The sequence below is a fragment of the Pleuronectes platessa genome, chromosome 11 (assembly GCF_947347685.1).
Source record: "Pleuronectes platessa chromosome 11, fPlePla1.1, whole genome shotgun sequence".
Lineage (NCBI taxonomy): Eukaryota > Metazoa > Chordata > Actinopteri > Pleuronectiformes > Pleuronectidae > Pleuronectes > Pleuronectes platessa.
Window position 1 is genome coordinate 20,312,043 of NC_070636.1, and position 10,454 is coordinate 20,322,496.

The window sequence follows — 10,454 nt, forward strand, 5'->3', positions numbered from 1 at the left end:
AGAGCAATAGACACAGATAGAAAATAATTCGTTGTTGTCGTTATTGAGTAGTGTCAGATCTGGAGTTGGGTTAATGCGAGAGACTAGTAATCAGATCCAGATCCTAAACCCCTCCTTCAAAACGTGTGGGTCTGATGAGCGACTGGATATGTTCAATAATGTTGAGGAACTGAACGTAATAGTAACTACTTTTTCATTTTACAGAACAGAATAAGACCAGACTAAAGTCACTGAGGAGCAAGGTTCGTAGGCTCGTGTGAGCGCGTGGAAGAGACGGACAAAGCGCGCGCACGCCTCCCTGCCTGAGCGCCTCTCCACGGTGCGGAGGAATACCGTGAGCCTCGCAGCGGTGCTTCGTCTCGCCTGCCCTCCTCCAGCCAAGCTCATTCAGAGGCAGCCGTCCATTTCCTCCTGTAGCATTAGCGCACCGACGTCTTCACCTTTCACAGATATGGTGAGTATCCACTGTTGTTGGGCTGTTTGTGTCATTTGAAACAGTGCGGGGTTGTGTGAATGTCAGTCGGTGTGTGTTTCCGCTAAGTCTGCCCCGCTTGTTGTGCTGAAATTAATAAACCGCCACTGCAGAGCCCGCGAGCTGAACTGACACCCCGGAGCTAGCTAGCTAACTAGCTGCTAACACTGGCCGCCACACACAGCGGCTCGTGGCTGCGATCGAGGGGCTTATCACTGAAATTACAACAGTGGCTGGGGTTAGCAGACGTGCGCTACTTATCACGGGTGGTCATGTGATGGCAGGAGCCGCAGCAGCTCGGCTGGCTGCCGGTGTTAGCATTACAGCTAACGTGATAACCTCAACGATTGGGGTTTTGTTTGCCCCCCCCCGGCTTCCCACATCTATAACATCCGTCATCTGTGCATTTTAGTGTAGACACGTGCGGCTGGAGCGATGTTGGAAAGGCAGCTGTAGCCTGGACGCAGATTTGTTGATGCCGGTGTTGCAGAGACATTTGTAACCAGTGAGATTCATGTTCGACATTCAGCGGCGTATGAGACTGATGGGTGAGGTTGTGGTGGGGCACAGAGCGACCTACTGCGCCGCTCTCCACTAACTGCTCCTACATCCATCGAATACCCGCAGAGTATCTAGACAGGCTCTCATGTACTAAGATGTTATCTTAACAATCTCTATACTACTCATCAAAGTATAATAGGAAAACACTGTAAAAGACATGTCCAAACAAGTCGATGTTAATGATGTCATACAATATGGGTTAAGGCCACTTAAGTACACAATAAACGAGATATTTGCTTACATGCTTATGGTAATTGACTTGTTTCCGCTCACATGTATTGTTGATGCGGAAAACGATGTCTTGATCTGAACAGAACAAGAATAAATAAGCTTTTTGTCTGCACTGAAACGAAATTAGTTTTTTTCTGTCCGTCCATGCAATGTCGTCTTATCTAATTATTTATGGAATAGATATGGTATCATCCCTCATCAGCCATGCTTCATAGTGTCTAGCTTGTGGAGGGATCTGTTTACACTAATGCAGTGCTCTGTCATGTGGAGAATACAGGTCCTATAGTGGACCTTTCTTTAGGCTAGTCGACACAAACCATGTTTGACAGATGCAAGAGGAGCATATCACCGGGCCCTGGCTCAGCCATCATGCAGGCAAAGTCCTCTACTTGAGTCAATCTAATCAGCTATGTAAACACCTCTTTAACAGCAACAAGTCACCTAAGTTTATGTTTTAACTTTTTTGATCACAACCCTAGGATTGTTAAGCAAAATATGAAACAGTCAGTATTTATATTGGTTGACACGTCCTTCTTGCACGCATGCTTTGACTATCACAGTTTTTCTTAGTGTGCCTCCTAGTTATCTGTCCCAGTAGCTCCTTATAATCTGTATCCCACATACAAGTATTTGTATTGCTATAACATTTTATTATTATAATGAAAAACAGCAGGATCTTGTTTTCATAAGGCTTGAGTCTATAGCCAGTGGACTGATTTGACCAAGTCTCTTTCTTCTTTTTTTGTAACACTGCAGAGGGAGTTGAGTAGAGGCTTGTTTGAGTTTTATTGTAGTTTTGCTAAGCAGCTGGAAAATCCAATATTAATGTATTACAAATACAGGGATTTTCACCATAGAAGCTGGTACTTGCATTAAATCACATCTGAATCTTAGGTCACAGGGCTCCAGAGGTTGAGCAATGTTGTTGCACATACATCCAAATATATCCATTTTCCTTGGTGGCACTGTTTTTTATGACATTTAGCAGGTCTCTGTGTAGCATAATTTCCCCCCCCCCCACCTACATCCTTCAAAGACCATACCCCTGATTGGCTCTGACCCTGATATTAAAGAAAGGTGTGCATGTATTGCTTCATCCTTTTGACTTCACTATTCAAAATAAACTGGGAAGGTAAATGGCACATGGGCACAATGCTAGCAAAAGCATGAAAGCTGATTTTGTAATGAAAAAAATAGTGTTTTCGATTACGCTTGTTCCCGGCCCTGAGAAGGCTGAAACCCTGTCTGTGGTTAGATGCTTAATCCTGATAAACATATCCTGATACGATGGCCTACTTTGACTCCAGAAAAAAAATACCACAATACTTGGTCTTTGCAAACAATGGCTTGCATATGTATTGTATAAATTCTAAGAGCGCAGCCATAGGACAACATCCTTATTCCCGTTTACAGGTAGTGACATTATGTGTTAAGAAAAGTCCAATGTGTTTGGAAACTGACAACAAAGGTAACGCTTTTAGTGTATGACTGCTGCACCAAAGACCCTGTCAAATTTTTTCAGTGCACCTAAATTATGTGCTGGAGCAGTTTAATGAAAACGTAGATGCACCAGTTAAAGTCAGTCTTTAGCCCTGACACATCTTACAAGTTTTCACAATGAATGCTCCTGTGTGGGACAAATGACTGCTCATTTGAATGTTTGTTGATCATGACATTTTTGAAAATTAATATTCTGGATGGTCACAGGCTTCTGTAGTGTCAATTAGTGATCGTTTGCTTAAGCCACAGGGTTGGTAAAGTAAGTAGAAAGTAGTAGATTGAGACTGCCTCATTTGTTTAACAACTTGTCTTGTGAGTCAGCTTATGGCTATTGATTGGTTTATCATCAACCTACTTGAAATGAGAATGTATAGGTAACAAATTGTCTTTTGGCTGTGGTTCGCTAAAAATGATTTGGTACTAACCGTTACTGTTATGTCGAAAGGAAGTGCGACTCTTTTAATCTTATTTGACACCCGATACTCTAAGGATGTAACTCCGTTTGGATGATGCCGTCAACAGACCGACATGAGCCACAACAAAGTGCAGTAAGATTGCTATGCATAGCTATGACCAAGACACCGTATTTATGTCTAGAATGAAATGCAAATCTTCAATTATGCTCACTAATACAGCTATATGCTTGGTTTTTATAGTAATTTACTTAGTTGTGTTAATAAAAGTAATTTCCCCCTTAAATTCCTTAATACTCTCCATGGATGCTTTTTAAGTACATCATGGGGCAGTCATTCTACACTCTAACTATAAAATAGGAATGTGCTCTGTATTTCCAGGCACTGTTGCGCCTTGGGAGGAATTTGGCCTGGATATTAGAGGGGTTAGCAGCTTGTTAAACATAGCTAGAGCTCGCAGGCACGTGCATGGTCACAGACACATATATCCGTACTGTCGGTATCATCAGGTATATTCTGAAAAAAAACGTATTATTCTAATAACTTGACAATACTTAAACCATGTAGTTCAAACATTTCACCTTTATCCAGATCTCTGTCCTTAACGTGATACAAATACACTCATCAAATTCATGTGTTTTTATGTTGTCCAATCAGGTCTTACTGACATTATAATAATAATAATATTTGCAATAACTTGTAGAAGACACGCCTCTATAAACATCTGGTTAGAACTGATTCTTGCTTGTTATTTATTTATATATATATATTTTTTTTATGTGTCATTTTATATGCAATATTGTCAGTGATGGTATGGATTGTGTTTTGTAAGTTTCTATTTTGGGACATTTCAGTCAAACTAACCGTGACTCAGAGTAAACCTCTGTTTAGAGGGGGGCTACCCAAGGTGGGGGGGCATTTGGTGTGAACAGTGACTGCTTACGAGTCAGATATCCAGCCAACTGATCCTCCCTAGGAGCTGCAACAGTAGCAGTGAGGTGACAGGCCACAGATTGACACATGCATTTAGACATACACACAACCCATGCGACCTCCCCCAGTCTGGACACAGTTACTCTCATAAACCTTGAACCAATTTTCCTGACACACTTGAATGACCTCCTCTGACTCGGCCTCCTGGCAACTAGACACACACACGTTCCCCTTCTCTGTCAATCTGTTGAAGGCTCTTCAAGTGTTGAACTACGGCAGGAGGGGGACTCTTCATCTTTCTGTACATCTGCTGGAGAGATGGACAGATGGCTTAGTCTTTGACTGTCATGCTTTGGCTTACATGCACACATACACACACACACACACACACACACAGTTTGAAATGGAGGCAAAGGGAGTTGGGTTCAGCAGAGTCTCACCCAATTGGTGTCAGATGGAGCCAGGGAGAGACAGCGTCTGGCCGCGTACATTCACATTGCTGGAAGACACGAGGACAGAAAGAAAGATGGACAGGTAGGCAGATATATTTATTGAGACAGAGACAGACGAAAAGACTCATAACTAGGCAAACATCAACAGAAGGACCAACTTTCATCAGTTCCTCATCCAGCAAGGACTGAAAGACACGTCCTGCAGTTATCAAGTCATCCGATCATCAAGTGTTTTTCTACAAACTACCCTTCCAGGACTAAAAAATACATCTATTTTTTTCCCACTGAAATCAAGGCTTCGATTTTTTTCCCTTCATCCCTAAGTTATGCAACTACTCAGATAAATGTCTAAATCTACCGTTCATCTAAACCTTCTTCAATCAATTGTACCGAGCAGGAACAACTTCTAGATGTATGGCCATCATTTTTTTCATCCAGCTAATCCCTCCCTGCTGAGACATCACCCCTCTTGCCATCCTTCCCTCATCATGCTGCCGAAGAAAGTTGCTCTGTACCCCGCAGAGGATGAGCTGGTGAGCCTGTCTACCGTCTATGACCTCTTGGATGAACAACAGCACTACTACAATGACCTAATCCAGCAGCAGGAGAGGAACTACAGAGCCTTCCTGCAGTTGCTAATGGACACGTCATCCAGCCGCATGGACACAGTGGTCAGAGAGATGCAGGACCTGAGGAACTCCCTGCAGGGAACTAAGACAGAGCTGGCCGAGGTCAAAAAACAGGGCAACCAGATCAGCAAGAGGGCAGAGTGCCTGGCTGAAGGCTTGGTGATGGTGCGAGGGGCCCTGGACGGCCTCGGCATGAAAACAGTACCAGGAGGAGGTGCCGGTGGAAGAAGCTTAGATCTGAAGCAGCGGAGGGGAGGTGGTGTGTTGAGGCTGGATGGAGGAGGAAGAGGAGGCAGAGGCAGAGGTGGAGATGTGAAAAGAGCACAACCGAAGGCAATGCAGCTAGTGGCAGACCTCACAGATATCAACTTTGAAGATATGAAGGTTGTACACAGATATGCACAGAGAATGAATGGCCTCACCCGACCTTTTGATATAACTTGATAGTTTATTGGTGTTTGTTTTATGGCCAGAGCAAAAACAAACTTCTAGAATCCGTGTTTTCATTAACTGTATTTGGTTGTGGTTCACAGTAGAAAAGATGTTGCTCAGACAGTCTCAAAGTTTAAAAACATGTATGTACTATTGTATGCTTCCATCTGACTTGTAATTGTTGCCCTAATATGATGCTGTTCTAAACAAACATTACCCCCTCTCTTTCTGTTCTTTTTTAGGCTGACCAACTAACAGAGGAGCAGATTGCAGGTAAGGTGACATTATAAAAAAAAGTTAGGCATCAAAAAGACACATTTTCTTACATCTGCTCAGTTGTGCTGTTGCTAATGTTTTCCTCTGTCATCCTTTTCTCTGCTGTCTGTTGTTTTTCTTGTCCTCGGCTCGTGGCTGTCCAGAGTTCAAGGAGGCCTTCTCCCTGTTCGACAAGGACGGAGATGGTACCATCACCACTAAGGAGCTGGGCACAGTCATGAGGTCACTGGGTCAAAACCCAACTGAGGCTGAACTCCAGGACATGATCAATGAGGTGGACGCAGATGGTACGCTAGTTCCCCCTCAACACGGAGAAGGATTTATATTTTAAACTTGTCTCAGTATATAAAAATGTTATGTATAACTCATATCTGACCTTCTCTTTTCTATAGGTAACGGGACCATTGATTTCCCTGAGTTCCTGACGATGATGGCCAGGAAGATGAAGGACACTGACAGTGAGGAGGAGATCAGGGAGGCATTCAGGGTCTTCGATAAGGTGTGTGTTTTATTATTTGAAGGCAAGGCGATACAAATAATTGAGTAAATCAAGTGTTTAGCACAACTGCACAAAACTAATCTGAATTTAAGAAAATTCCTAAATCTGTAGCTGACACTTCTTTAGAGGACTGTTTGGCGTGACTGATTTGTTGGTGTTCTACAATTTGTAGAAATTGTGTGACTAACTGTAATGTTTGTGTGTTTCAGGATGGTAATGGCTACATTAGTGCGGCAGAGCTGCGTCACGTGATGACCAACCTGGGAGAGAAGCTGACAGATGAGGAAGTAGACGAGATGATCAGAGAAGCCGACATTGATGGAGACGGACAGGTCAACTATGAAGGTACAGGAGATTAAACACTTCAAAAAGAAGTTAAACACATTAGTGTAGTTTACATGCAACAAGAAACTGACAGCTGTATGGACACACATACTTTCTACCACCATAGTGTCATGACTTTTTCCTGGATGCTTGTTGTAATCTCATCAATCCTGTTCGTTCATTGTGTTACAGCCCACAGGTTAAACATTGTTCCTAATGAATTTTTCTTTTCTTTTCCCCCTACAGAATTTGTTCAGATGATGACCGCCAAATGAACTGGGCTCTCACATCAAAGATTCAGAATCAGTCAAATGTTTCACTTACCTCTTACTGCAAAAATCTACATTTATTCATACTGTTCTGTATAGACAACTTAAACTGAATGTTGGAAAACTGAAAATTTGTCCATATAAACAAGCTCAAATAAGTTAAAAGACGAAAAGAAAAAACCCTAAATGAATCTGCATGTACTGGCTTGTATTCCCCCACCCCCCCCTCCCTCCAGCACTGAGATGCCCAATCAGATCTCAACCAAGCAGCCCCTCCACAGCCGGCTGGTTTGGCCTCCACTCTCCTGCTTCCTGGTTCCATCTGCCTGACGTCATGATAATTATTTGGGCTGGCCAATCGCCTTTCTTCTACGACTTTCTGTTTTCTTTCTTTCTGTTCTTCATGCATGCAGCTTTAGATGGGTTTACTGTCAAGAGCCCCAACGCAGAGGGCTGTTGTCGGGCCTCAGGTCGACCTGGGACCCACTGAGAGGAGGAAGGGGAGGGGTCAGGTAACAGATGGATGGGAGTGAGTGAACCAGCGGAACCTGCAGTTTGCTTACCTAAATGAAGTCCGTGACGACAGAGATATTTTTAAGAAAAATATTAAAATGGAATAAATAAGAACTAATTTTAGATTCTGTGTTTCTGGCATGTCAGGATACTCGCTTTATCCTTTTGTGTGTTTACCTTTTTTGAGGGTGAGGCCTTGGTGGGGCATAGATTATAACTCCTCGGGTGGTGGGTGTGTCCTAGACTTTCGGAGGGCTTGGGTGGGCTTTAAAAGTGATGCACAATAGCAATGTTTGGGGCAATTACATTCCCATGAGTGTACTTTTTTTCAAAGGTGGAGATTTTTAAACGATTATGAAGTTTGAAGTCAGTAGTGAACTAAAATCAGGTTATTCCTCCCTGAAGCATGCTCAGGGAGAGTATATTGCCTCCAACATTGCGTGCATGTCATTCAACGAGGGGGTTAATTTCCGTTTAGTGGGGGCAGGGTCGGTGCTTAGCAGCATTTCTATCTCGTGTTTGTGTATGAGTTGGCGTGCATGAGTGTCTGTGTGTGTGAGAGAGAGTGTGGGTGCGGCGAGGCCCGGCCCAGTCTGACTGTTCTGTTCAGTTCAGTTGATCTGCATTCCAAGTTGTACATGCTAGTCTTTACATTTTGTTTTTCCAATAAAATACCATGAACTAAGATCTCATTGAGTCTTCAAGTCTGTTTTCTGTGTTAATGTTGAGTTGACTTGTGTCCTCTCCAAGTGAAGGAGGATTATTTGGGGGAATCTCCACCTGTTTAAACATATCACCATGATTACCTTAATTTAATTTCCTTGCTGATACAGATTTTAATAAAGAACATTTCCGGCAGAAAAACTGACAATTATGTAAGGTTGTTAATTGTTAATTTCAAGTTTTTCACTAGTGTAATGATACAAAAAGTAATTCAGTGTGTGTGTGTGCGTTTGTTGAGGGGGGGGGGGGGGTAGTTAGAGAGACTACCCCAGATTGCCAATATCGTCTCTCTGCAGATGAGGTGTTGCTTGGCAACAGAGCCAGGCATGGGATGGGTGGAAGTGAAAAGAGAGGGAGAAAACCGTGGGAGTTTGTGGAGAGAGCAAGAGAAGGAGACGATCAGGGGAACAGATAGAGAGGTTGAAAGACAATAATTGAATAAAAGGACTTGAGGAAGAGAGCGAGGGATAAAAAGAACAGATTGACATCCTGATGAAACACCTCCCTCTGTCTTTTGAGTGATAAGCTTATATACTAGCTTTAGCGACCAGTTTTCACGTAAACACCCTACTTGGTGTGTATTGGAGAGCAGTACCACTTTATATCCGTACTATTGAGAGAACCTTGAAAGGCAGGATCTGCTCGTGATGAGAAGCAGTCAGGCAGAGGTGGGGGAGAGAGGAAAGACAGAGGGATGGAGAAGTGTGGGAGGTGTTAGTAATCCATGTAACACAGAGCAGCTGGAGTTATGTAACCGTCTGAAGTGTATTAATATCTTACTGCTCTGTTAGTAGTGAGCTGCCTCTCCAGCATTATTAACATTAACAGCGCTTCCAGTTGAGAAGATTCTCTCTGTGTCTCCTGTGATGGCCACAAATGCGCAAAATATGTATATTGGCACACGTGCACACACTTTTACACAAACAGACTCACAAATCCCTTCTCCTGGCGCCGGCGTTCACGCACATAAATATTTCAGTTTTTCATCCAGAAGAGTGATGTGGGGAGAGAGAGGGGGCCGGACAGCACCAGGACAGATTGTCAGTGTGTAGCCTCAATCCATTCATCCACCGAGCTTAAATTATGTTCAAATTTTATATTTTTGAGAATGTGCTCATGTGAGTAATTAGCGATAACCAATATAAACATCAGAAAATCATCCTGTTCTGGTCAAGATGTAGCACAGAGGCTGTTTTCTGGGGCAAACACTATGATGTAGGAAACCACTGGTATAAAAATAAAAGCTGCTGAAACACAGCATCACAGTAAACATGGTGTGTGTCTGTGGGGCTGTTCAAAGGGAAAAGACACGTTTTGATCACTGGACACACAATGTAGTAGGTGGCATCTAATGGGGGGGGGCCGCCTCAGGAGAAATCATCCAATTAGACCTCAGCATGTGTCTATTTATACATTATAGCCAAGGTTGTTGTTTTCATGTGCATTTGTTTGTTTGTCTGTTATTTAGCAGCATTATGCAAAATCTACTGGACAGATTACTGATACTTGTTGGAGGCATGTGGTGTGTGTCAGGGAAGAACCCTTCAAATTTGACTTTCTTTAACATTGAGATTGAGTGTTTAGACATTTTCATCAATAATTCATGGATCTTTCTGACGACAATCTGCCACATTTGAGAGGATTGACATTCATGACGGTGTGTAATTTGGTGCAGCTGGATTGAATTCAAGACAACTGTTGGGCCTTGAGGTTTATGAGCTCTGCTTAGTGCCATTCTTCTCTGATATGATGTGAGGTGAGTTCAACAAGCGCTAAGAATATTGTACTTATAAAAAACTTCAACTGTCTGTGATGTTAGAGGGCAAAAATATGTGGATTAGCCTCTGGAAGGTACAGGCATCTTAAAAAATCAATGTCACCATTCAAGAATATCAATTGCATCATTGTTAAAATCTCAGAATTGAGTAAAAGTAAAATACCTCAAAGTAAGATGAAAAAGTATCAATAATAAAAATGTTCTGCAAGAAAAAGAAAAACTTTGGAGACTGGCCTCTGCTTTACTGCCGAGGACGTAGGAAAATGCACCTCCAAATTTGACGATATTTAATAATTCAGAAAATTCAAAGATTAACCGTTGCTTTAAAAACAGGAGAATTATGTTCTGCATCAATATGCTATTAAAACACCAGTTAAACGTCAGATTTCAGGTACAACCACATTCAAATTCATTAGATCCAGATTCTTATTTGGATCTTATTTGAACACC

The 10,454-nt window shown here is 42.5% G+C and overlaps 1 protein-coding gene across 1 annotated transcript; it reads left to right on the forward strand.

Moving 5' to 3' along the window:
* Positions 1–318: 318 nt before the first annotated feature.
* Positions 319–8,191, forward strand: calm1a (calmodulin 1a). The gene is made up of 6 exons (XM_053434309.1): positions 319–454; positions 5,866–5,896; positions 6,043–6,186; positions 6,292–6,398; positions 6,608–6,743; positions 6,969–8,191. Exons 1-6 carry the CDS (start codon positions 452–454, stop codon positions 6,995–6,997), a joined length of 450 nt encoding a protein of 149 aa, XP_053290284.1. The 5' UTR covers positions 319–451; the 3' UTR covers positions 6,998–8,191.
* The last annotated feature ends 2,263 nt before the right edge of the window (positions 8,192–10,454 follow it).